The sequence below is a fragment of the Carassius gibelio genome, chromosome A9 (genome assembly GCF_023724105.1).
Source record: "Carassius gibelio isolate Cgi1373 ecotype wild population from Czech Republic chromosome A9, carGib1.2-hapl.c, whole genome shotgun sequence".
NCBI lineage: Eukaryota > Metazoa > Chordata > Actinopteri > Cypriniformes > Cyprinidae > Carassius > Carassius gibelio.
In genome coordinates, this window is record NC_068379.1 from 7,136,075 (window position 1) to 7,164,024 (window position 27,950).

Below are 27,950 nucleotides of genomic sequence, written 5' to 3' on the forward strand. Positions count from 1 at the left end.
ACCCTAGCCCTTGTTTTCCCCCTCGTGGGTTTTTGTTTTCCCCTTTTTGTATTTAATAAACTCTTTGTTTTGTACTGCACTTGAGTTCCTCCCTTGCCTAACCCTGACAAGTTTAGTTTAGTTTAGTTTGCTTTGCTTTGGGTTTTGGTTTAGTTTAGTTTAGTTTGGTTTGGTTTGGTTTGCTCTGGTTTGAGGTTTAGTTTAGTTTAGTTTAGTTTAGTTTAGTTTGCTTTGCTTAGTTTAGGTTTTGGGATTTAGGTGTTTTGGGTTTTGGTTTCAGCTAATGATAAAACCCTGTTCCTCAATCTGTCTCTTCTCTCGTCAGGGTGATGATTCATGTCGTTGCTCAGTGTCATGAAGAGGGTCTGGAGCATCACTTGCGTTCTTATGTAAAGGTGCGCTGCATCATGATTCATCACATTTTGCTTGTGATGTCAAACAAGTATTTTTGATTATAACCCTTTGTAATTAACAGTCTTGTTTTCTTGTGTTTTGTTTTTGAGTAGTATGTTTTGAAGGTGGAGACAAACTTAACCAATGGTAAAACTGTCCACGAGGAACTGGCAAAAACCATGACCACTATCCTGAAACCCTCCACTGACTTCCTCACCAGCAACAAACTGCTGAAGGTACAGCCAGCGAATCAGATTCAACATCCCTCACAATGAAGAAGAACACTTCAAGTTTGTTTCATTAACTAACCTTAGGTTCATATTTTTTAAGTTTACATATAACAATTATAATCAAATCAGTGTACTAATAGTATAATTGTAAGTTTTCAAACTTTGTCAAAACTTCCCAGGTCTAAACTACTTTTTAGTTCAGAAAAGTATACTTTTAAGTGTACTTAAAGTGTAACTGTGGTCATATTGTCTACACAACTAGTTTACATCTAAGTTTTTCTCACTATTGCAACTATACAGTGAGCTTTACTGCAAATTAACTTATTAGTTTAATAGTAGTTAAATGTACTTCTAGCTGTCTACTGAGTTTATAAAAGTACGCTGTATAATAGTTTAACAGGTTTAATGTTGAAAGTTTACTTGTACTGTAGGTTTACTTTACTTGAGCCAAGGTTTCTCTATATCATTGTGCAGTCTCTTTGTATGTCTGTGGTAAGTACATACAAACTGAGGTATACTGTTTTATTAATAGTTTTAAATAAGTATACTAATAGCACTCTTGAATAAATGTGTAAGGCCCATGGCAGTGTTGATGGTTTAGTGGCCGTTGCATGTGTTATAGGTTCTGTATGTCCTCATGAATCTGTTTGGTTTCTCCTCTAGTACTCCTGGTATTTCTTTGAGGTTTTAGTCAAGTCTATGGCTCAGTACTTGATTGAGACGGGCAAAGCCAAGGTGAGGATGGGTAACATTACAGCATACAAACACAAGACATATGTTCTCCTGAAAATGTAAAAATCAAACCAGAAGTCCATAAATCTGATGTTTTTTTTCCATGTCAGTTGTGAAATAACCCCCTGTGATTTGACCCCTGCCATGTCCTTTAGTTGTCTAGGAGCCAGCGTTTCTCCGCTTCATTCTATCACTCCGTGGAGACCTTGGTGACCATGCTGATGCCTCATATCACACAGAAATACAAAGACAACCTGGACGCAACACGAAACGCCAATCACAGCCTTGCTGTCTTCATCAAGGTGAGCCGAGCTGCTGGTCTGCTCTCACAATATGAGGAAGTCATCAAGCATCAAGGATTGAGATCTGGAAGTTTTAATTTTATTTTTTGCTTTGCTTTGCTTTTGTTTTGCTTTGTTTTATTTTGTGTTGTTTTGCTTTGCTTTCATTTGTTTTGCTTTTGCTTTGTTTTGCCTTGCTTTGCTTTCATTTGTTTTGCTTTTGCTTTGTTTTGCTTTCAATTATTTTGCTTTGTTTTGTTTTGTTTTGCCTTGTTTTGCTTTCAATTATTTTGCTTTTGCTTTTTTTTGTTTTGTTTTGCTTTGTTTTGCTTTCAATTATTTTGCTTTTGCTTTGTTTTGTTTTGTTTTGCTTTCAATTGTTTTGCTTTCGTTTTGTTTTGCTTTGCTTTGTTTTGCTTTCAATTATTTTGCTTTTGCTTTGTTTTGTTTTGCTTTGCTTTCAATTTTTTAGCGTTTGCTGTGCTTTGTTTTTTTTTGCTTTGCTTTGCTTTCATTTGTTTTGTTTTGTTTTGCTTTCACTTGTTTTGCATTTGCTTTGTTTTGCTTTGCTTTTGCTTTTCTTTGTTTTGCTTTGCTTTTCTTTGCTTTGCTTTATTTTGCTTTGCTTTTGCTTTTCTTTGTTTTGCTTTGCTTTATTTTGCTTTGCTTTATTTTATTTTATTTTGCTTTGCTTTGATTTTTGTTTTGCTTTACTTTTATTTGCTTTGCTTTTCTTTGTTTTGCTTTGCTTTATTTTATTTTGCTTTGCTTTGTTTTGGTTTTTGTTATGCTTTGCTTTGCTTTGCTTTGTTTTGCTTTGTTTTGTTTTATTTGTTTTGCTTTGCTTTGTTTTGCTTTGCTTTGCTTTGCTTTGCTTTATTTTATTTATTTATTTATTTATTTATTTATTTATTTATTTATTTTTTGCTTTGTTCTGCAGTTAATCCAGCAAAATGTACCTCATTATTAGAATCTTAATTATGTATTCAGATTACATTAACCACAAACCAAATTGCAGCTCTCGTAAAAGCACGCTAGTTTGTTTCTGTGAAGCACTAAATAGTTCAAATTTTGAATTTGTGGTAAAACAAACCTAGAGAATGTTTACAGTTTCTACCATCTTTATCAGAAATAAGTTGTAGGAAGTGTTTGAGGAAGTGTTATTGATGTTGTCTAGAATCAGTCAATAAACTCAACCAATGATCATTTTCACCAGCGCTGTTTCACCTTCATGGACAGAGGCTTCATCTTCAAACAGATCAACAACTACATCAACTGCTTCATGCCTGGAGACACAAAAGTAATTTTTTTCTGCTTTTTTATCTCCGTTTACAACCGAATATGAGAATTATTTATCTTCAAATATATATTCCATCTTAGAAGGATTTCCCATGGTGCAATCTGATGCCTCTCTTTCTCTGTTTCCTTCTCACTTAGACGCTGTATGAGTTTAAGTTTGAGTTTCTGAAGGTGGTCTGTAATCATGAGCACTACGTTCCTCTCAATCTGCCCATGCCGTTCGGGAAAGGCCGAATCCAGCGCTTTCAAGGTCAGCCATCATTAAAGAGAAGAACAGAAAGTGTGAAAAATAAAAGACTTTGTAGAATATTGATGGAATGGGACTGAAGGCTGAAATCAAATTTTTTTTTTATATAATTATTATATTTAATTATAGCCTTCAAAATTGCTGTCTTCCTCTAATCCAGGGGTTCTCAACCAGGGGCCTTCAGCAAACATCCAAGGCGGCCTCAAGATGACTTAAATGATGAAGTATTAAAATAAGCCAAAACAACTACAAATCAAAATATTTATTTATTTATTTTCTTTGAAAAAACAAGATTCCCAAGGTCTTGAAAACCCTGAATATGTGATATAGTCTACTTTAAAAAGTGTGATTTCTAAACCTGAAAATGTAATGCAAATTATTAAATTATTATATTCATTTATAATAAATATAAGTTTTTCTAGGTTTTCTTTGCCAAGCTCTAAAATAGTCAAAAGGTTGAGAACCACTGCCACAGTCAATATACAATAGTATATTATATTTCATACTAATAATAAAGTCACTTCTACATGTACATAAATTTAGTCACGTTTAGTTAAAACAATTAAATGCATCATAGTCACACGAATGTGAAAAAACAATGTATTTGTTGTTTTATTGTCTGAATGTGTTGATGAAGACAGAAGTTGTATTTTTGGGCTGGACTATTCCGCTATCATTTCTGTTTCGATAGATATGATGCCTGTTGTCTTTATTCAGGAGTAGTACAGGAGTGACATTTTGGTGCTGAACTCACACACTTCTCTGTGTCTCTGTCAGATCTTCAGCTGGACTACTCTTTAACTGATGATTTCTGTAAGAATCACTTCCTGGTGGGGCTGTTGCTGAGGGAGGTGGGCGGAGCTGTGCAGGAGTTCAGAGACATCCGTCAGATCGCTGTACAGGTGCTGAAGAACCTGATGATCAAACACGCTTTTGACGATCGCTACTCCTCCAAGGTGAATAAGCAATGTCCTTTTGGTATGAACACGTGTGCTCAGAACACAGCTCTGAATGTATTAAATATAAAGCGTGTTTTGTCTGTTTTCAGGGTCAGCAGGCTCGCCTGTCTACGCTGTACCTGCCTCTGTTCAGTCTGCTGCTGGAAAACGTCCACAGGCTCAACATTACAGAGGCGTCTCCTGTCACCAACCAGACTAACATTGTAAGTCTGACACCTAGTGTTTGCTTCAGACTGTGCAGCATTATAGAACCGCATATTACTACACATGCAGGCTTGCTGCAGGTTTTAATGGATAGTTCACTGAAAATTAAAATTTGTCATTCCAAACCTGCAGAATGGGCGTGATGATCATGTAATGATTACACCTACAAAAAATGTGTCCAGTCCGGTGGACAGCAGCCTGCAGAAAGAAGTGTTTGGAGTGATATCAGGAACAGGTGAGACACAGCGTCCGAACCAGCCGGATTACTAGATAATTCATACACAATACATTTTTTAAATATATGTATATATATATAGAAAAGTCATTTTAAATATGATACATCAGATGTATTGTATTTAATAAATATGATCCATCAGGCTCAGTCATCATTGTATTGCATTGCATTAAATGTTTCAAACAATTATGTTTTGTTCATAAACCAAGCATTTAAAAGTCATTTTAAAGACATCATTGAGATATAGAGTGACAAGTGATATTTCTACGATTTTATGCAAGTAATGTTATACTTTTAAAAAGAAACAGAATTTTATTTTACTATTTGGCCATATTAATATCAGCAGCTGCACTACATGTAATATTTTTGCTCATTTTGAGCCCATGAATAAATCTAAGGTGTTTCTTTTCTCCTCAAGTATGAGCTCAATATTCTCTAATATTCCTTGTACTGTATGAGCCACACTGTAAATGTCTCATGTATCAAATATGATACTTTTTTTGTCATTTATTTTGTGCAAACATTCAATAAACTTTGATTTTTTTGACTGTTATCCTTATGTAAGGCTTTAACAGGGTTGAAATAATTGTGTTCAGATAATTGTTCTGAGAGTAATATGGTCTGAGCGTGATTGTGTCCAGTGTATTGATGTGTCTGTGTTTGTCAGTCTCTCCTCACACTGCGACCGTGAGCTCTGTATGGCACACTGACTCACGCAGCTCTCTTATCAGCTCGGACTCTGGGAACGGCCTATCAGAGCGCAGCACTGACAAGCCACTCCCCCTAGACAAGGTACTGCTCACATGACCTGATTTTCACTTCTTTAGCACATTATTAATGATGGACTATTATTATGTTTTGTGTTTACGTGTCGGAGTGTGTGTGTATGGCTGTACAGTTATCCTTGTATGAACAGGTGTGTGTGTGTGTGTGTGTGTGCTAACCTGTGGTTGTGTGTCTCCTGCTGTCGCGGCGCTCAGCGGGAGCGTTTCACTCGCCGTCACTCCGCCAGCATGCTGCGTTTCTTTACTGACTCAGAGGACACGTCTCTCTCTGCACGTCTCAAACGCCAGACCATGGACTTCTCTCTGCTGTCTACACCGGCTGAGCAACACACACACCCTACACAAGTATTACATCACTGATGACCTATGACCCTTGCCCTGCCGCTCTGCTATTACCACCCACCTTTGACCTCTTACCCTACACTGTCCCAGTCTGAGTGCCTGAGTGAGCATTTGGCTTTACTCATCCTCCGTTCCCTTAGCTAGAAGATCAGGATTGACTGTGTTAAAGTGGTCATAATGCATTGTTTTCCCTGAGGGTCTAGAAGGTCTTTTGAGGAATATTGGTAACCAAACAGTTGGCGGTAGCCATTAACTTGCATAGTATGGGAAACAAAAATACTATGGAAGGCAATGGCTGCTGTAGTACTATTTGGTTCCGAACATTCTTTTGTGTTCAACAGAAGGCAGGCTTTATTTTTCTCTTCTTGTTGTTTTATAGCAGCTGTACCTTTAAGACTATGTAAATCTTTCAGATTTTCAGCTTTATTAGTAATTTGCAAAACTGAATGAAACCGAAACATTCTCATTGTGAACGTGTTAAAAACTGATTGTGTTAAATACATTTTACATTAGATTTCCGTCCATATTTAATAACATTATATTTCACTCACACATAGCTTTAAAACTCCTGCTCAAACACATTTCTGGACAGAAAACAATAACACTTCTAATGAATAATGGGTTTATTACTGAAATAAAACACACACACAGCACCTCTAAAATTCACAAATGGAACCGAACTCCCAATTGCTATTTGATTCATCATAGATTAGATCTCCTAGATTAGAGTTCATTTAGCTTCAGTTATGTGAGTTTATTATTATCTCATTGAATATTGATGTGCTTTGTAAAACTTTTTAGTTATTTTACAATGTTATGGAAAAATCTCAAGGACATTTATGTTTGTCAATATTTTCTCTGTGTTTGATTATTAAATCATATTTATTTCAGGTGTTAACAGTGATTAACAAGCAATGCCATTAATGTAAATGAAGGACAGGGTCAGGTGGAGTTGCTATAAACCAATAAATCTAACCTAATCAGAGAGAATAATGACCCCCCCCCCACACACACACACACACACACACACACACACACACACACAACACACTCTGAAGCTCAAAGATTCCAAACATTCTCTCAGTCACTGTGATGTCATAAGATCAGCTGTAAATTCTATATTCTCTTTAATCAAATGAGATCTATTGGTTTATAGCTACTCCACCTGACCCCGTCCTTCATTTACATCAATGCTTGTTAATCACACCTGCTATAAACCTGATTTAATAAGCAAACAGAAAATATTGAAGAACATACATTTCTTTGAAATGATGCTAGAATTAATTATTTTACAAAGCACATTAATATTCAGTGACATAATAAACATGATAAGCTGAATGATGAGCATTTCGGTATAAAGAAATGAATCAGACCTGAACTGGAGCTTCATATAAACTGATCTCTGACAAATCACACGAATCTTCAGGATGTTTGTTTTCGTTTAATATTAAACATCTCATTTATTAAAAGTGTTATTGTGTCCTACATTATAAATGTGTGTATGATAATAAAAATATGTGCAGGTTGTTGGGAACACGGTCCATGAGAGCAGGGCGTTTCAAACCATTGTTGGAATTAAAAGTGATTAAAAAAAAACTAAAGCTGAGAAAAAAAATAGCTCATTCACAATCAATAGACAAAAGATCGGTCTTATTAGTGTTAAATAAATAAATGTGTATAGAATTGTGTAAAATATAGGAAAATATATTTATAGTCATGTGTTTTTTTGTTTTTGTTTTTTTGTTTTTGCAAATAAACAATATTTTAATTGCAGTCAGACCAGAACACCTTCAGTTATCCTCTCATAACTCTGGCTTGTACATTTTCTTTTTTTTTTGCACATTATTTAGATAGATGTTGAATAAAATGGCAACTGGTTTTAATATTTAGGCCTTTTTTCTTTCACATAAATGGTCTTGTGCACTGGAAGTTCAAGTTCGAGTCTTAAGGAATGCATCTAGCTCTGTGTCATGATATGGCCTGGTTAAGACATCTTTCAGTGGGGAGCAGACATCGTCTGTATTTTATAGATCTTGTGCCTAAATCCACAGCTGATGCTTCCAGTCTCAGGAAGCTGAGTCAGTAAATCTGTGGCGCACTGATTGATCTCTCTTTGATTCTCTTCTTTTGTTGCATTTGAATGAGTCCAAAAACAGTCCTTCAGTCTCCATCTCTGTATCCGCATGATAAATGAAGTGAAAGACAGACGCATTATTCTGTGGGTTTCATAGTTTCCACACTGTGCTGACAGGGGAACATGGGGGATGTTCTGGCCAGTGCTGTGCTATCACTGTAGAGCAGTGTGTGTGTGTGTGTGTGTAGAGCTGCTCTCCCTGTCTGTAGAGAAAGAGCTGTTCTTGCACATGTGAATGGCTGTTTTGAATGCGTGCAGTATCATGGTCCTTGTGCGAGCCATGTATTCGAGTGTGCATGTGATTTGAGGTGTTAGTGGATGTGCATGTGTGTGTGTGAGTGCTTATAATCGCCTGGGTGTGTATCTACAGTTGCCCTAAAAAGTATTTGGACACTTAATTAAACAACACTTGTTTGCAGTTGATCAAACAAAATATAATTGAATTTAAAGAGACAAAAATGGACAAAACTTCAGACAAGTGAGACTTAAGTGTCGTGAATTACATGTTTTGTGGTCTGTGAATTTCTGATCTTGTTTTTCTCTGTGTCAGGGTCATGTCGCTGGGGTTCTGGGCAGCTCTTTGCTCCGCTGTGACAAACTGGACCAATCTGAAGTGAAGAACATATTAATGTGCTTCCTGCACGTGCTAAAGAGCATGTCTGAAGGTACAAACACACACACACACACTGGGATGATACGAACATGCTTGTCTTTAACTGATACTCTTGCCGTGTGTTAGATGCTCTGTTCAACTACTGGAATAAAGCTTCACCCACAGACCTGATGAACTTCTTCAGTCTGCTAGAGTAAGTGCTGCACTTCACCTCCACAACACACACACACATACACTCATCATTCATTTCTCATCTGATTTCAGGGTGTGTCTTCATCAGTTCAGATACATGGGAAAGAGACACATTGCAAGGTAACGTCTTCTTCCATATGTCTTTTCTTATTTACAAACATTTACTAACATTGCACGTTTATAATAGCAGATTATAAACATATAGTAAGTACATTAGAAATATAAGTATCATTGTATTTCATACCAACGTGTACTTAAATGATGTAACAAATGAAACCCTCTTATCAAGTGTTACACCAATATATCATGTTATAAATACAGTTTCATAATAGCATGTTTTTTGACATGCTATAGATACCAAGAGCAGTTGATAACATATACATTTCAGCCGACCACTAATAGTGATCACAGACGCTGTATTGGTGTCAGAGAGTGTTTGAAGTTGTGAAGTTTTGACGCTGTCTTCAGGACTCTGGAGGGATCTGGGCCGGTGGTTCACGAGCGACGCTCTCAGACTCTTCCTGTGTCCCGCAGCAGGACAGGAGCCTTACACATGAGACTGCAGCAGCTCAACAGTCTGGACAACTCCTTCACCTACAACCACAGTGAGACAGACGCGCTCTAACCCAGCTCATACATCTTTGAATAAAAGACAAGAAGAGAAGGGTTTCTTCTGTTTTATTTGTAACATTTTATGTTGGAAGAATGTAATCAGCCTCCGGCCATCCAAAATGTAGATGAGATTGTTTCTTCATCAGATTTGGAGAAATTCATCATTCCATCACTTGCTCACCAGCGGATGCTCTGCAGTGAATGGGTGCCGTCAGAATGAGAGTCCAAACAGCTGATAAAAACATCACAGTAATCAACACGTATAATAATACTGACCACTCCAGTCCATCAGTTAATGTCTTGTGAAGTGAAGAGCTGCGTGTCTATGAGAAACAAATTAATTATTAAGACATTTTAACTTGAAACTGTCGTATCTCGCCAAAACACAAGTCTGTAACACCACTTCTTGACCTCTTACATAAAAATCCACCGACAAATTTTCAGAAACCTTATATAGTGCATTTAAATGGTTGTAAACAATGATTGATCTGTGCATATTTCTCTCCTGATTCAGATGAGATGACTGGAGAAAGGAATATTATGGTTAGTGAGCTCGTATTTTAGCCAGAAGCTAAGTTAAAAACGGCTAAAAAAGAATGAGTTTGGTCGTTATTGTTAACTGATGGACTGGAGTGGTGTGGATTATTGTGATGTTTTTATCAGCTGTTGTGACTCTCATTCTGACGGCACCCATTCACTGCAGAGCATCCATTGTTGAGCAAGTGATGTAATGCTACATTTCTGAAATATTTCCGATGAAGAAACAAACTCATTTACTTCTTGAGCTTGTGAAATGAACAGTTTCATCTATGTGTGTGTGTGTGTGTGTGTGTGTGTGTGTTTGTAGCTTACAGCCATTCAGATGCAGATGTGCTGAATCAGTCTCTGTTGGAAGGAAACATTGCCACAGAAGTTTGTCTAACAGTTCTGGACACACTGAGCATCTTCATCATGGGCTTTAAGGTCAGACACCATCATCATCATCACCTGATCTCATGTGCTTTATTCCTCACTCATAACAGTGTGTGTGTTTATATGTGTGTTTGCGCTCAGACTCAGCTGAGTTTGGATCACGGCCACAATCCCCTCATGAAGAAAGTGTTCCAGGTTCATCTCTGCTTCCTACAAATCAACCAATCAGAGACGGCCCTCAAGCAGGTCTTCACTTCCCTTCGCACGTTCATCTACAAGGTGAGTGTGACAATAGAGTAAGCACATCAAATCAATGGCTGTCAATGGGATGGTCCATCCAAAAATATGAAATTTCTAGGGCCCTATAATTTCTGTGGTGTGGAAAATAGAGACAGAAAACCTATAATGCCACAGAATTTGGAAAAATATGGATAAATTATGATTAATAAATCAAAAATATAAAAAGTGAACAGTTGATCGAATTGCTATATGAACTGTGTCTGTGAAAATTAAACTCCAAAAGACTGATATTTAATTATGGAGTTCTTACAAAATAATTAAACCTTTAATTTTTTTAAGGAATATCACATAATTGTTGTGCAGCACAAAAAAAAGAATAATAGGAATTGTTACAATAACAGTATATTATATTATTGAAACATAAATATATTCTAGAATTATATTTTAAAGGAATCATTAAATGGTTAATGATTTATGCTTTCATTTAATTACCACTGTTTCTGATAATAAATATGTATTAAATCAGAGATTTAATTATTAACTTGTTACAGTTATATGAAATGTATTAGACTTTATGTTCATTAAAATTGTATTAAACCATTAAATTGGAATACAGAAAAAATTAAACCTAAAGCACAGATAAAGCAGAATTTAGGACACGTAAAATGATTTTTGAAGACTGTTCATGCTGCTGTTTTCCTGTGTGTCCAGTTTCCTTGTACCTTTTTCGAGGGCCGTGCGGATATGTGTGCATCTTTCTGCTATGAGATCCTGAAATGCTGTAACTCCAAACTGAGCTCCATCCGCAGCGACGCGGCTCATCTGCTCTACTTCCTGATGAAGAGCAACTTCGACTACACCGGACGCAAATCCTTCATCCGCACGCACCTGCAGGTGCAAAAACACCACCTTCATCACATGACGCAGTGTCTCCAGATTCAGTGTCGCCAGCAGCGGATGATGTCATAACGATGTCACGCTGTGATTCCTCAGGTGGTGATTGGCGTCAGTCAGCTGATCGCTGATGTCATCGGAATAGGAGGGACGAGGTTCCAGCAGTCGCTGTCAATCATCAACAACTGTGCCAACAGTGACAGAACTATCAAAGTCAGTTCAGATACACGTACATGCAAACACTAAATCTTGAATAAAATATACATTTAACATACAATTCTAGAATGTTACTTTCTAGTATTGGATTGAACCATAATAGCTTGTGCAAATGAAGCTGTGCACAAGCGTATACTCTTAGATTCGCACAGTCACACACAGTCACTCGTCCTCCTCCTGCAGAACACGGCATTCCCATCCGATGTCAAAGACCTGACCAAGAAGATCCGGACTGTGCTGATGGCCACGGCTCAGATGAAGGAGCACGAGAGAGATCCGGAGATGCTGGTGGACCTGCAGTACAGTCTGGCCAAGTCCTACGCCAGCACTCCTGAACTCCGCAAGACGTGGCTGGACAGCATGGCCCGGATCCATGTGAAGAACGGAGACCTCTCTGAGGTACAGCGTACACTTATCTAATTATCTGTCTGACGTACTGTGAAGCTCATGTCCTCTTGTTTGCTTCTCTTCAGGCAGCCATGTGTTATGTGCATGTGTCAGCGCTGGTGGCCGAATACCTGAGGAGGAAAGGTTAGACACACACATGCACAAACACATGCTATTACAGCCTTTAGTCATGTGGAGTCAGTGTGAAGAACAGTCTAAGTCTTGTTTCTTTCCTCACCTTCTCTTTTCACCATGTCTGATAAAGCCTGTGATGATATAAGTTATCACGCACTATATAACTCACATTAAGCTGCATCTCTAAGAATTAAGACACTTAATGACCAGGACTCACTCCAAACAATGACCTTTCACCTTTTCTACCAGACATGATCACACAGCTGGCTGCTGTTTTTAAAGTGATAGTGCTTCAGGAAACTGTCTGTTGTTCCAGATGTGAATTGTAATGGTTGTGTGTGTGTTTGTGTAGGCATGTTCAAACAGGGCTGTACTGCATTCAGAGTGGTCACTCCAAACATCGACGAGGAGGCGTCCATGATGGAAGACGTGGGCATGCAGGATGTTCACTTTAATGAGGTGAATATCTGTCTGACAGCCCACAGATACTGCGTTCACCTCAGAGGTCAAAGTAGCCTTCAGCAGAAGGAGTGATGGGAAACCCAGGAGAAGTCAGGAGAAACGAGTTTAAGATTGATTTGATACAACAACAAAAATATATGGTGGAATTAAATAAATGAAGTAGTATTAAATACATAAAGTGCTGCAGAAAATATATCTTCCTGCATATATATTTTACTACAATATCAGCGGTGTGAGTAACTCCATAGGAATCCATTGTTTCTGTTAAAAAACACATTGAATATCCACATCTGGATCTTCTGACAGGGACGATTTGAATTGTCAGTTTACACTGAATGCTAAACTACTTACACAATCACAGTACGAGAACGTATTTGATATTTAATGTTACATTTTGAGGTGGACCAATAAGGTTTCACTATCATATTTTGATCAGGGAAATTAAATGCAAGGTTTGTCTCATCGCAGCAGGTTAGGATACAGCATTAAAGAGTGTCAGAGCTGATTTAGTTTAATATTAGTCCAGTAAAAGAGGGAAGCAATAAACTAATGTCCATGTAACTGATGGTGATGGTCAGTGAGCGTATCTCCACTGTGACAATAATAAGATTGATCTACAGTCTTCAGCTCTCTGGAGCAGGGTTTTTATAGTTAACTAAAACTAAAACCATTCATAGTAATAGCAATAGTATCTGCTCTGAAGAAAATGTATTTAGTATGTCATGTGGAGACCAAAAGTGAGACTCAATATTCACTGTACACTTAGTATCTTAGTTGTAAGGGTTTGAGTGTGTGTTTGTCTGTGGGTCATAGGACGTCCTGATGGAGCTTCTGGAAGAATGTGCCGATGGTTTGTGGAAAGCGGAGCGTTATGAACTCATCTCTGACATCTACAAACTCGTCATTCCCATTTATGAGAAACGCAGAGACTTTGAGGTACAGCAGTAACACACACACTGTGTTTTGATATCTGAGGATGAGAGGGATACCGCATACACAGTTTATCCATCTGTCCGAGGTTTCTCTCCCTGAAATGACACACTTCAGTGCAGAAGTGACACTTCCCTTTGGTAAACTCTTGTTGTTGGTGTTTTGGGCAGAGACTGGCTCACTTCTATGACACCCTGCACCGTGCCTACAGTAAGGTCACAGAGGTCATGCACACGGGCAAGCGCTTGCTGGGAACATATTTCAGAGTAGCCTTCTTCGGTCAGGTGAGTCTCATCCGCTTCACTCATCATGTCTTCATCAGGACGAGCTCTATAATGACTATCTGTTATCTATCTGTGATATAAATCATATTTCTGCTGGTTTACTGCCTGAAGGCATCGGTGAGTCCTGTGTGTTTGAGTTCAGCTTGCTTTGGCCTGACATGGACTACTGGACTTCTTTCTATGCTCATATTTTATCTTGTCCAGCCTGGGGCGTAAAACTTTATGGGATTTCAAATCCTCTAATGCAGTAGTCCTCAATTCCAGTCCTCTGCATATTTTGCATTAATTGTATTGAATGTGCATTTGTAGTGCACTTCAAAATCTTAAAAGGAAGATACTGCACGTAGTATATAATTGATTAAATAAAAGGCCACTTCAATGTGCCCTTTGTAATAATGTCAAATTAAAAGTTTTACTTTAAAGGGGGGGTCAAATGCTCATTTTCACTCAATATCCTGTTAATCTTGAGTACCTATAGAGTAGTACTGCATCCTTCATAATTTCAAAAAGTCTTTAGTTTTATTATATTTATAAGAGAAAGATAGTCTATACCGATTTTTCCCGGAAAAACACGACCGGCTGGAGGCGTGACGTGTGGGCGGAGCTAAAGAATCACGAGCGCGAGTAAGCTTTTGCATTGAGAGCGTTTGGAAGCTGTGACATTAACGTGAGGAAAAAAACATCCAAAACAAACCATGGCTAACAGACAGATTCAGCGTATATTTATGATCCAGAATCAGATCCAGAGGCTGAAATTTAACAAGAGCAGCACCAGCAACGTGTAGCAGTTGATTCTGTTCCCCTCGGTATGTCCGTTCCCCTTTACGCAAACATACTACAATTCTTGCGTAGTTGCCGAGTTACTATACTTACGATCAGAACTAGCGTGCGCAAGAAGCGTGACTGGATGTACGGCAAGTCAAATAGTTCAAAAAATTATATAGTTCAATAATAATTTAAGACGAGAGGGTTTTCAACTTGAAATGTAAAAACATAAGACAAAAATAACGGAACAACTGCAAGATGAATAAAAAAATAAAAAAAGAACATAAACCGGAGTGTGAGAATCATTTTACTATACTGCAGTGTAGCAAGAAATGTGTCCCTTTTTGCTTTCCTTACATCCAGGTGTGTTTGGTGTATTTCATGCGGGAAAGTTGCTAAATCCGCGGAATTTAGGCTACTTTGGGAAAATGTTTGATTGACTATTTGGTTGGGTTTATTACACGGACCTGACAACCCGAGGGGAAAACAGACATTCCGAGGGGAACAGAATCGACTGCTACAAACGACGTCTCTATGTGGTATGTACTGAAACTCTATATATTTGCTTAGCAGTTTTGGAAAATGACTAAGTTCCACTTTATGTCGTCTTTTTTTTTTTTTTAAGCTGTACATTTGGGAAGTGCAGTTTGATGACAACATCGCATGTTGTTTACTTGATGTGCTTACGCGCCGATAGCTAAGTTAACAACACAGAGATATTTGAAGCAGTTTTACTCACCGCATGTGGTTCCAACACACGATCGTGACCCTTTTTCGTTGGGACTGCATTATCCTTAAGAAATAAACGATGTGCAAATCCGGTGTCAAACTGGGCCTTGTTTGTAAAACAAGCATCTTCGAAATGCAGGGAACAAACAAAAACACAACACAACTCTGTAAAAATAAACTCCATCCACTGGTCCCTTAATGCTGTTTTTTTTTTTTTTTTTTTGGGGGGGGGGGGTAATCTGTGCAGGGTTGTCTTGCCCTGGCAACCAAAAACACACTCCTTTTGTGACAATTCGCTCTCGCTCTGATCAGTGAATGTCTGTGCTCTCAGTGCTCTGCTATACGGGGGCGCGCGCTCTTCCGGCAGAAGTGCCTTAGGACCCATATAAGGAAATTCCGCTCCATCTAACGTCACACAGAGCCGTACTCGAAAAAAACTTTCCAAAACTTGTGACAAACCGGAAGAGGTATTTTTGGAACAAAAATACTCCTTCAAACGTACAACTTAATTTTTGAAACTTTGTCCATGTTTAGCATGGGAATCCAACTCTTTAACAGTGTAAAAAACTCAGTATGCATGAAATAGCATTTCACCCCCCCTTTTAAGGATGTTTTAAATCATTGTGTTTTGTCATGCTTTAAAGTAGACTTGTTTTGACGTGTGACTAACACTGAAGCACATGTGAAGTACTTGATTATGATTTTAACTGTAGTGCGTTATTTGATATTACATCTAAAGTGTCATAAATGCTTGTTGGTAAATTTGACAATACTCTTTGAATCATGTTTGAAGTAATTATGAAATTGAGACCTACAAACTTTAGCAGCGGCATCAAAACAAAGTTCAGCTAATTGCATTTAATATGAATTATAACTATAACCCGTTTTGATTTATATACCATTAGCATGCAATTAAGTGTCAGAAAATTAGATTTGCATTATTTGCATATTTCAACCCAACTACCTATTTTTCTTTTTATATGAAATGACTAGAAAGATAATAACTAATGCATGGTTAGACAGCACAGCAGTGTCTCTCCTCTGAAGTGTGTTTCTGACTGTGTGCGGTCATTGTTTCTGTCGCTCTGGTGGTCTGTGTCTCTAGCAGTACCAGTGTGTTGACTCTGAGATGAACGAGGTAAACTCAACATCACTTCTTCATGTCTGTTATCATCATAATCCCTGTTTACTAATTAGGATCTAAACACTTTTACAGTTTTTTTGTTCCTCCTAGTATTTCCAGATTGCTGTTGAAAATAATTGTGTCCTGTGGCTAGCTTAGTACTCAGAAATGAGTAGGCAAGTAGCTTGATTTTTCTACTATCTTCCGATTGATTCAGATGTGCTTGTTGTTCAGGGATTCTTCGAGGATGAAGATGGGAAAGAATATATATACAAGGAGCCCAAATTCACCCCGCTGTCTGAGATCTCACAAAGACTCCTCAAACTGTATTCGGACAAGTTTGGAGCAGAGAATGTCAAAATGATTCAGGATTCTGGAAAGGTAAGAAATGACTATCATGATTATCAAAACCAATTCTGATTCACATTGCAGCTTATTCTGGCCAAGAACTACCCACACTCCTAATTTTATTAATAAATTGCTGTTGCTTTTGATCCGTTTTATGCACTGTTGCTGAAAAAGTTTTATTATTGACCCAAACTTAGGATGTAATATGCCTCATATATGTGCTGCTATAAAGTGGATAGTTCTTGTCCTGAAGCTGAAAATAAATTATGGAAGATAGCAGTGTGTAAGTTACTTCTTGATATATTGGTATGCACATTTAAATTTTTATGGTGTATACTTGCAGTGTAGGCTTTTCTAGAAGATTTTAAGATTTAAGAATCAAGATTTGTGTTTGCCGTGATGAGATGTAGACGTCCAGACATATTTAACCAGTGCTGAACAGTGTAGCCTAACTAGCACTGCAACTATAACTGCCTTTTACTGTTTGGTGCAGATTAATCCAAAGGATCTGGACTCTAAATACGCCTACATCCAAGTGACTCATGTCACCCCGTTCCTGGAGGAGAAGGAGCTGCTGGAGAGAAAAACCGACTTTGAGAGGAGCCACAACATCCGTCGATTTGTCTTCGAGATGCCGTTCACCGTTTCAGGCAAGAAACAAGGCGGCGTAGAGGAACAGTGCAAACGCAGGACTATCCTCACCAGTGAGTACACACACTAAAGACCAGTTCACACCGAGCACGATATAGATATATATAGGCTCTAATATAAGAGAGATAATCATATTCAAACTGTTCAACGATCAGGATTTTTAAAAGTGCTTTTCAATTAACCTTTTATATGCATTAGCTATTACCACCCTAACTAAAAATAATAATAATAACTTTATTCCTGGTTAGAGTTCACTAGTAAATCTTCCGTTGTTCCTCTTCATGTGTCAGCCACGCACTGTTTCCCGTACGTGAAGAAGCGGATCGCGGTGATGTATCAGCACCATGTGGATTTGAACCCCATCGAGGTGGCCATCGATGAGATGAGTAAGAAGGTGCTGGAGATCAGACAGCTGTGTTCCTGCAGCGATGTGGACATGATCCAGCTGCAGCTCAAACTACAGGGCAGCATCAGCGTGCAGGTACACACACACACACACACACACATGCAGTTTTATTAAGTCTGTAAGCTGACTTTTATCTTCTCTTTAGGTAAACGCTGGCCCTCTTGCCTATGCCAGGGCTTTCCTGGATGATGCCAGCACTAAGAAATACCCAGACAACAAAGTCAAACAGCTGAAAGAAGTTTTCCGGTAAAAAACACACATTTTAGTCTCTGAGCAGTCCTTCAACTAGAACTATTATAAACACCATTGCATATATATATATATATATATATATATATATATATATATATACATATACAGTTATGTAATTCATAGTTTGGTTGCACTTTACTTTACAGTACATGTACTAACATGTACTTATAGTGTACTTATAGTGTATTTATCTAAGTAAGTTCTGGAAACACAAGGTAACTACATGGGGTAGGGTTAGGTTTAGGGGTAGGTTTGGGGTAAGTACCTAGTTATTACATAGTTATTGTAATTACTATAATAAGTACATAGTATGTACATGGGGAACAGGACTGTAAAATAAAGTGCTACCCATAGTTTTATTCAGCAGTGATGAATCAATTTGATCAAAAGCGACAGTATAGACATTTATAATGTTACTGAAGTTTTCTAATTCAAATAAATGCTGTTTTTTTAACTTTATCAAAGAATCCTAAAAAAAAAGGTATCACCCGTTTTCACAAAAATAAGCCTGTTTTCACTATATTTTAACATATTGAAACAGAAAAGTTATTTTAAATTGTGACAATATTTTACAGTTTTACTGTTTTGCTGTTTTTGTTCAAATAAATGAAGGCTTGCTGAGCATTGGAGACTTATTGACTCTTATATGTGATGTAATAATAATGAGCTCACACTGAACTACTGATAAACTTCAAAACAGCTAAAACATTTAAAATGATGAAAGATCCTATGAAATATCACAAACAATATTATGTAAACAGTAGTGGAGTTATGTTAACTGAATTATGCATTTTTTTTATTATTTAAATAAATCTTATCTTAAATTTGACCTTTTTTTTCTAAAATAGCCACCTTTGGCTCATTTACAGCTCTGTGTACTCTGTTTCCTTCACTTTATGATTTAGTCAAGAAATGTATTGGAACAGTTTATGTGTGTGCTTACACTGACTGTAACAGAAATCTGAGACGGTGTGTGTTTGCGTGGTGCTTTGCAGGCAGTTTGTGGAGGCGTGTGGTCTTGGTTTAGGTGTTAATGAGCGTCTGATTAAAGAAGATCAGCAGGAGTATCATGACGAGATGAAGGCCAACTACAGAGATCTCACTAAAGATCTGTCCATCATTATGAACGAGCATGTAAGACACAAACACACTGATCTTAAACCTCTGCTACTTCATGTCTGTGTTAATTTACTATTTTTCTTCTTCTTTAATCTCTCCTTTTTTTCTTTTCCATTTTGCTTACACGGTCAGACTGAATGGTAAATTATTTCCTGCAGCTGAAGCATTCTTGTAATTCAATGCTTTATACTGTACATATGCAATTAAATAATTAGTTATTGTTGATGTTATTGTCTTGTTTTTTGTTATTTTCATTCTGTTTTTAGTTTTCTCGTGTTTTGTTTTGTCTTGTTTTTATTTAGTTTCATGTTTTTGTTTTTTTATTGTTTATTTTTTTCTCATGTTTTTTCTTGTCTTGTTTTTTGTTATTGTCATTCTGTTTTTAGTTTGCTCATGTTTTGTTTTGTCTTTTTTTTATTTAGTTTCATGTGTTTGGTTTTTTCTAACATTTTGTTTTTTCTTGTCTTGTTTTTAGTTATTTTTATTCTGTTTTTAGTTTTCTCGTGTTTTGTTTATTCTTGTGTTGTTTTTTGTTATTGTTATTCCGGTTTTAGTTTTCTCGTGTTTCGTTTTATCTTGTTGTTTTTTTGTTTTAATTATTGACTTGTTTGTTTGTTAATGCAAAGACCTGGTCAGATTCCATGCAGATTTCTGACGATGATTCCTGATCGTTCTCTTCTTCCTCCTCCATCTCTCCAGATCAGTCCAGGAGATGATGGGATGCGCGGTCCTCTGCCCGATTCACTGCACATCTTCAATGCCATCAGCGGGACACCCACTGCCTCCACTATCCAGGGCCTGCCAAACTCCTCCTCAGTGGTGTGAACCTGACCCCTGCAGTGACCTTATGACCTTCCACCTTTCATTTCACCCCTCCACCCGCCCTACAGCTCTCCTTGATATCGTGAAGGAGATCCGAGGGCAGTTTCTCGGGAGGAGATCTGAATGTTTTCTGCCTCATCCAGGGGATTTCACCTACTGTTTCCTGTGGAGACTTAATCAAAAGCATGCATTTTATTTTTGGCCATTGCGCCAGTTTTATTAATAGCCATAGTAAAGAGAGCAGAGGAAATAGTGTTTGTGGAGAGAGGGAGAATGGGTCTGCATCCTCTGCTAATATATATTTTTTATTTCTTCATGTTGTCTAACTTGTTGAAGCTCAGATGTTGTTTATGATCCGTGTGTCGTGGGTGTGTTTGAGTGGGTGTGGCATTGTGTGATGAGGTCAGCACTTTCACTGCATGTGATACACTGGAGGTGCAGCGGAGCTTGTTCAGAAACAAGTGCTAATGTTCAACATTATGCCAGATATTAAATATTTTTATATTGTGGGACAGCTGAATGTGATAATGTTTGTATCTGTATTTAATAGTCTCGGCTCTGCTGTGTTTAAACTGATAATGTCCCTAATGCTTTGAATAAAATCTCACAATTCTCAAACACCCTCTAAGGTTTTTTATTTTAAGCTGTAGATTTTTAGCCAACATTAATTTTCATATAATATTGCGTTTTAACTTGTCTTTTGTATGTTGTTTTGTCTCTTGTTTGTTGTGTTTTGCCTTTTCGTTTCTGTTGTTTATTTTGGCTTGTTTAGTTTCTTGTGTTGCTTTCTATTTTCTTCGTTTTGTCTTAGTTTTGCCTTTAGTTTTTTAGTTTTTTTCTTGTGCATTTTCTTGTCTTATTTTTAGTCTTGTTTTTTTTTTTTTTTGTCTTTCGCATTATTTTTTAGTTTTGTCTTGTTTGGTTTTGTCTTATTTTTTTGTTTTTGTTTTAGTTTTATCTTGTCTTAATTTGGTTTCGCTTTGGTTTTGTCTCGTCTTGTCTTTAATTTTTAGTTTTGTCTTGTTTGGTTTTGTCTTATTTTTTGCCTTGTTTTGATTTTTGTTTGTTTTTTGTCTTCGTTTAGACATCTTTATTTTTTTTATTTTATTATTACATTTTTTTTGTCTTTTTATGTGAAGATCTGAATTGATTTAATGTTTCTTCTTCTGTAATCCACTATAAACTGTGTAGAAATACAGTGTGAGCTGGTGTTTTCATCCTATGGACCCCTGAGTATTATCTATCAGTCTTGCTCTTGTTAGTGTCATACAGCAGACAAGCCACAGTCCAGTTTAATAAGATACACACACACACAAAACACACAGCTGTTCCAGCTGCTCTTACTCAGACGTCCTGCCCCTGGTCAGGTCTGTTCTCACACAGGTATCCACACACACAGTGTGAGTGCGTGTGTGTGTGTTAAACCATTAACATGCACAGAAATGATCATTATTATTGGTGTGATTTTGAATGTGAACTAAAAATGTAACTTCTCACAGACGAAAAGATGGACGAGGCTAAGAAAAAGGTAAGATTAATGAAATAATTTTAGCTACATGTTTGTGTTAACCAGCAAAGATTAAGTTATTTCAGTTTTAAAAAACATTTATTGTGTCTGTGTGTATTATTAAAGATTGGAAACAAAATTGTTCCTAAAAGCAATGTAAATTTGCCATGAATGTCCTCCGGATTAAATAATGCTCCTTGCATCTTGTATAATGCCATTATATTGTTTCGTTTTTTTCTTTCAATCCATATTTTTTTTTTATCCATTGTAGATAGATCAGTCTAGCAACAAAAGCACACACACAAAAAAATGCACAGAGAAATAACAGTAGGCTATTTCAACATTATGCAATAAAAATATATAAAATACAAGCTATTTTTGGGTATACTCTGTAGTAGACACTGTGTGTGTGTGTGTGTGTGTGTGTGTGTGTGTGTTTTGGCATCATGTAAATGTCTGCCATTGTTTATAATTATTATGGCATATGATAATGTGCTTCCAAATGTTTATAGCTTATGTATTGCATATTTGTGTGTTTTGATACAGACTGCTGAGTGTTGTGGTGGATATCCAATCAGCATTTTCTTTATTGTGGTCAATGAGTTCTGTGAGAGGTTTTCCTACTGTGACGTGAGATAGGTGTGCATTTTTGTCTCTCAATAAAGAAAAGCCATGCAAAAAAATTGTGTGAATGTAAGTAGTACATGTGTGATGAAATGTTGTAGCAGCAAGTGTCAGTCATCAGAATCCTAGTAGATGTGACGGTATAATCAAACAATATCAGTGTTTTCGATCACACAGTTGTGCAGTGACTCTCACAGGACAGAAACCACCATGGTGTCCATCTGTCCCAGGTTTTGTAGACCTCTGGATATTGTACTCTGAATATACTGTATGGAGTCAGTTAGTAATTACAGGCTACATGGAGAAATATGCATGCATATTTTTGAAACTGTTTGACTAATGCCAAGTTTTATGTGAATTGGAAAAACTGTCAAGAACTGGTTACTCCAAGACAGTTTACACATATGCCAAATTTCTTCATTGAGACACAATCGGATTGATCTTTATTACTTTATATATTTATATTATTCATAATATTTTAATAGGAGACAGACTACAAGACACATGGAATTTAACGTGCCATGTTTGAGGAAAAGTTTTAGATTTCCCTTGAATGTGATAATCATCTGATGGTTTCAGTGATTTTGTTTTTGCCCATATGGTTCATGTTGTCTTTGTGTGTGTAGAAAGAGAAATGTAAATTAGCAATGTAATTATTACAGTGCCACCTAGAGCTTGGCACATGTTACGTTGTGCTACTTGACCCCATCTTGGGTGCCATCATGCTGACTCCTGGGTCGAGTAGTTCAAGTATGTTTTTTGTAGAGGCAGTTCCCTCGGTGCACATGGCATTTTAAGAACCATCATATACCTGTCCATAGTGTCTGCCATTGGCCAGGTCTCCATGTCAGCACTATTCATTGTGTAACAGATGCAAACAGAGACGGCACACGGCATAACTTCACCTTCCACATGTGAATCGATCAATACACCATGCAGCTCTGTTCCTCACCCACAGATAACAACAGAATTGAACTACAACTAAACTACAGAAGCAAGTTCTGAGCAATGAACCAGACCAACCAGCTCCAAGATAAAAGACTAATTGCATCATTGGGTTTGAAGCATAAAGTATATAAAAATCTGAAAATTATTGCTATCAATGACCTTCTCAAAAAAAAAAAAAAAAAACTATGTAAATTAATCAAAGTGAGTTGATGTGTTCTTGTCTAAAAATAGTTGTTTTCATATTCAAGGTGCTATAACTAGTGTAGTTATTTGGCTAATTATTGTTAATATTATATTACCTTACTTTAATATTTTTTTAACTGTCAATAAATTACTGTATAATTTGTTGTTAAAATAGAACTAAACTAATATGCACATTAATGCATTTCTATTAAAATGTATGCCATGTATTTAAATATATTTGAAATTACACATTTTTAATGATGAATTTGCAATTTAAGACATTTAAGTTATATTAACTTTAAATGCAGTATCAATACATACAATTAATCATATAATTATGTGCTTTAGTATGTTAATAAACACAGCAAAACAGTTTTTTTATATACATACTTTTTTAGATCCAGATACACAACGTTATGACACAGCAGTAAAATGCATTCAAAATCTTCACAAAGAAATAGATTTTTAACTATAACTTCTAAACTTCTGTTTGACATGTTAAATTAAATACAGCATTAACTCTTCTGAAAAGCCCAGTGACAACACAGTTGATCTCCTTTTCCTGTCTACTCAACTCTTTCTACTTTAATCTTGATCTAATCCACGTCAGTACTGTGGATCAGGGATAATTTGCTTTAGCCCTCCTCCTCCCCAGCACCACCTGTCTAGATCTGTTACAGGGTTCTTTCTTCCTTACCTTGCAGCAGCACCATGTTTCAAAATACTGATTATTTTATTTTGTATTTTCTATTTCAGAAGTTACTCTTTAAATGGAACTACACTAAACAGCCTTGATAGAACTGAATCTATAAAGTGTGTTTCTCTTTCAGTGCTCTGTCCATGCTGGGTTTGGTCCTCATTGCTCTGGGCATTTGGTGGCGATCAGTTTCAGGAACATTAGGTACAATACTTCCTAACCCCTTCATAAGCTTACAGCATCTTCTTAGCCTTTCTGAATAATAGCTTGATGTTGTGTTTTGATCCTTATAGAGTCGTCAGCTCAACACGTTTTTCTCAGTGTTTTATTCGTGCATCAATGCAGGACGTCTTCTTTCCACACACATTACACCTGATCTGAGAGGTACGCACATAAACATGCACATTTCCACTTCTCCCGTCCTGACTAATGGCTCTCCTCCATGTGTGCAGCTCAGGAGTGTGGCATCCGCACTCAGCAGCAGTGTTATCCTTTTGGGGTCTCATGGTCGTATCTCTCGGTAAAACTGAGTTCTCCTGACTTGCACAAATTGTACACACACATGCAAACACACTGATCTGTGTATGTGTTTCGGATGTGTGTTGTGTGTTACAGTGGTGTTCATCTCTGGCAGTGGCATGTATATCAAACTGTGTTTTTTTTGTCATTAGTATTTTATTGTAGTTTTTGTAAATAATTTGAATTTGATTTAATGTTTATATTTTCTGTTTTCATTTTAATTTGAGCAATTTTGTTGTGATTTTTTTTTTGTGTATGCCTGTATTGTTTTATTATTATTTATTTATTTTTATTAGTATTTTCATTTATTTTGTTTTAGTTATTTTAAACAAAAACAGTGGGGAAAAAAAGAAAACTTGCATAAATAAAAAAAGGTTTAAGTTAATTATTTCTTTATTTTCTTTATTTATTTTTAACTATAAAAACCCTGTCTTGTGCGAATTATTTATCAACAATATAAATTCATGAACTTTCATTTTTTGGGGTGAACTATCCTTTTAATCCCATAACTCTTGTAATCATTGCATAAAATTTGTCTTCTTTTTCTGTAGTTTGCCATCAAAAACGGTTTCAGGCACAGAAACAGCAGATATCCAAAGAGTGAACACTGGATGGACTGGGCTGATGAGAAATAAGATCTCCGTACACATGCACGTTTAATTGGCTTAACTTAGTTTATCTAAATAGGAACATTATATATTGTTTTTATATATAACTAGTTATAAATATGACCCACACTCTAACCCTAAGAGAAATCTTCTGCATTTATCCCAAAATGTTTTTTTGCTCAATTCTGGGAACAAATTCCCCCCATTAAAACATGGTGAAGTGGGCACACAAACACTGATTTCCATGTTTTTTGGGGACTCTCCATAGGTGTAATGATTTTTGTATGCACAAACTGTATTTTCTATCTCCTTTTGCTCATCCTTCCCCTGAAACATGCCCCTCGCACTTTCTCCATTTTTACATTTTCAAAAAAATCTACATTCTGTTTAGAAGCTTGCTTCCTCATGGGGACTATCCTTGTGAGGACATTTGTTCCCCATAACAGGAAATACAACACACACACACACACACACTCATTGCTCTATTCTCTCTCTTCTACAGAAACTTCTTAACGCTCAGATAAAGAAGTGTTGTTCCTCTACATCCCTCTGCCCATGTTTTGGACCCGGTTTGATCAGAAGGTAAATATCTGTCATTTCTCACCGTGGTCTGTTGGGTGGGCTAGTGTTTAGTAACGGTTTGTGTCCGTTGACTGTGTCCAGGGCTCCTGCTGGACTCTTCAAGCCACCACCATGAGCGGAGACTTCGTATGTATCTTGATGTGTTCTCATGATCATCAATGTTGACAATAATTGTGCCGCTTCATATTTCTGTGGAAACCATTATGCAGGTTTTTCAGGAATCTTTTTAAGAAAAGAGTAGCAATTACCTAAATTAGTAATCTTTTGTAGCATTATATATGTATTTTGTTGTCGTTTGTGATCAGTTTAATGCATCATAATAATTTCATTTCTCTCTGTCCGACTGTGAACTCCTGGTGCCTATTATGGACCGGTTAATTTTCTCTCTCATCCAAAAGTGTGGCCTCAATATCAGGTATGACTCCTAATAATAGGAAATGATTGATCTCTAATCTGAAGCTGATGTGATGTATGACTCTGTTCCCCGCTCCAGCTCTTTGAAGAGAATGACGGTTGGCATGCTGTTTGCTGCCATGGCGTTTGTTTCTGCGGCTCTGGTCCAGATTGAGATTGATGTGAGTTTGAGACGTGTAAATCATATTCATGTCACTGAATGGAACAGATGTTCAACAGGACATTTCACTTTTCTAAGCAGAAAACATTGCCAAATTTTCCTTCATCCTCTGAGAGCCAGCTAAAGGTGGTGAACATATACAACAAAACATCGAATGTGACCATCTCACCCAACGAACATCGTCTGATAGACTCATTTGAGGTACAACACACATTCAGACACACATACTTCACGCTGCTTGTAGCCTAACAGAACACACATTATCCCACCGGTCACAGTTGTGACGGAACGTAAAACACATTTTTTCACACACTTTTCCAAAATAATAATAATAATAATAAAAGTATTATTTCAAAAGGTTACTAATGACACATCATTTGGGTATTTTCATGTCTGGGAATAAATTGGAATTAAATTGCTTAATGTTATTGACAATATCACTAAACCTAGTCTTAGCAAATAACATGTGATATTAATAGTGCATTCTACACTGGAATATTTAATTTGCCATTTGATATCCAGAGATAATTCTCTGAACGCTTCCTTCTCAACAGCTGTGTTTCCATATCTTTAGGAAAGAATATGAAGTCAGTGCTGCAGGCCGGCTGGTTGTGTACTAACGCTGTGGGAAACATCATTGTGCTGAATGTTGCAGAGCTGGGAAAGCTTCCCAAACAGGTGCTGCACATGAGCTCATGACACACCACACATATTCAGCCAGGCTGTAGGAATATTCCCATATAGGCTGGGAACAAACTAAATGACAGAATTTTTTATTTTTGTGTGAAACATTCCTTTCACGACTCTCTGTGTTTTCTCCCACAGTGGGCAGAGGACGTGCTGTTTGCATCGCTGCTAGTGTCTGTGAGCATCATCTTCTCCATCATGGCTTCTTTTTGCTCCTACATAGACCCAGCGGAGATCAGGAAAGAACAAGGGCTCGAGCCAGAGAAGGAGAAAGAGACAGTAGAAATGGAGGAAAAAGATGAAGGCCAGAAAAATGATCAGGAGTTCAAACAAACTAAGATATAAGATTTGTGAAGATTAGATTATGTTGGAATATGTTAATATCTACCCTTTTCTTCCATATTTATTACAAACGGTAAACAGACATGTTTGCATCCATCATGTTTAATTCCGTGTGACTGTTGGCTGTAAAACCCCGCTGAGTGAATCAGATGTAGGTCTTGAGCCTTTTGAGTTTAAGTAGCAGTAAAGCAGAATGTAATCTCCTTATGCATTGGAACAATCTCAGTGGAGAAAAAATATATATATATAAAAAAAATCATCCAAGATGGATGTTATAAATGACCAAATGGGTGTCCAATTTGCCAAACATAAACCCATGCTGAATTAGGTTTGTGGGCTGAAATACAAACTGACATCATGACTAAACCCAGAGGCAGTACATATGAGTACTGATGCATTTGGACAAGTAATAAGAAATATATGAATATTTTAACAAAGAACCATTTTAAAGATTGTCTTGCAGTGATTAGCTTATCTCAACACCTGCACTTCAATACAGCACAACAGTCTCTGAAAGTTTAATTAATATACAGCAAAGATATCCTGCAGAGTTCAATCCAATCCCAATTAAACACACCTGAACAAGCCAATCGAGGTCTTCAGGGCCTCTTGATAATGACGTTTTTATTGAAACTGAAACTGCAGGAAGGTTCTCCAGAAGCAAGGTTGGCGACCCCTCATACACACTATGCTTTTGTTGAAGCCACTAATGTCTCAAAATATGATTTCAATTTAAGTTTAAGACT

At 37.0% G+C, this 27,950-nt stretch overlaps 1 protein-coding gene and 1 pseudogene across 4 annotated transcripts in view; both read left to right on the plus strand.

Annotated features, from left to right (window-relative positions):
* Positions 1-20,551, plus strand: part of LOC128019562 (dedicator of cytokinesis protein 9) — a 64,923-nt gene extending 44,372 nt beyond the window's left edge. For 3 of the 4 annotated variants that reach the window (XM_052605622.1, XM_052605620.1, XM_052605623.1), the window contains exons 25-53: positions 326-395; positions 507-629; positions 1,287-1,358; positions 1,511-1,657; positions 2,853-2,936; positions 3,074-3,185; positions 3,960-4,138; positions 4,231-4,344; positions 4,478-4,580; positions 5,248-5,372; positions 8,392-8,506; positions 8,581-8,647; positions 8,719-8,766; positions 9,115-9,251; positions 10,106-10,221; positions 10,312-10,449; positions 11,122-11,304; positions 11,404-11,517; positions 11,704-11,919; positions 11,994-12,051; positions 12,395-12,501; positions 13,318-13,440; positions 13,605-13,718; positions 16,570-16,716; positions 17,177-17,387; positions 17,625-17,815; positions 17,886-17,986; positions 18,988-19,126; positions 19,811-20,551. In XM_052605622.1, the coding sequence (XP_052461582.1) occupies positions 326-395; positions 507-629; positions 1,287-1,358; positions 1,511-1,657; positions 2,853-2,936; positions 3,074-3,185; positions 3,960-4,138; positions 4,231-4,344; positions 4,478-4,580; positions 5,248-5,372; positions 8,392-8,506; positions 8,581-8,647; positions 8,719-8,766; positions 9,115-9,251; positions 10,106-10,221; positions 10,312-10,449; positions 11,122-11,304; positions 11,404-11,517; positions 11,704-11,919; positions 11,994-12,051; positions 12,395-12,501; positions 13,318-13,440; positions 13,605-13,718; positions 16,570-16,716; positions 17,177-17,387; positions 17,625-17,815; positions 17,886-17,986; positions 18,988-19,126; positions 19,811-19,936 (3,580 nt within the window). In that variant the 3' untranslated portion in view covers positions 19,937-20,551. Of the gene's footprint in view, positions 1-325; positions 396-506; positions 630-1,286; positions 1,359-1,510; positions 1,658-2,852; positions 2,937-3,073; positions 3,186-3,959; positions 4,139-4,230; positions 4,345-4,477; positions 4,581-5,247; positions 5,373-5,560; positions 5,711-8,391; positions 8,507-8,580; positions 8,648-8,718; positions 8,767-9,114; positions 9,252-10,105; positions 10,222-10,311; positions 10,450-11,121; positions 11,305-11,403; positions 11,518-11,703; positions 11,920-11,993; positions 12,052-12,394; positions 12,502-13,317; positions 13,441-13,604; positions 13,719-16,317; positions 16,351-16,569; positions 16,717-17,176; positions 17,388-17,624; positions 17,816-17,885; positions 17,987-18,987; positions 19,127-19,810 lie in introns of all 4 variants that reach the window. The other variant, XM_052605619.1, reaches the window with a different exon arrangement.
* Positions 20,552-21,440: 889 nt separating this feature from the next.
* Positions 21,441-27,950, plus strand: LOC128020358 (solute carrier family 15 member 1-like; annotated as a pseudogene).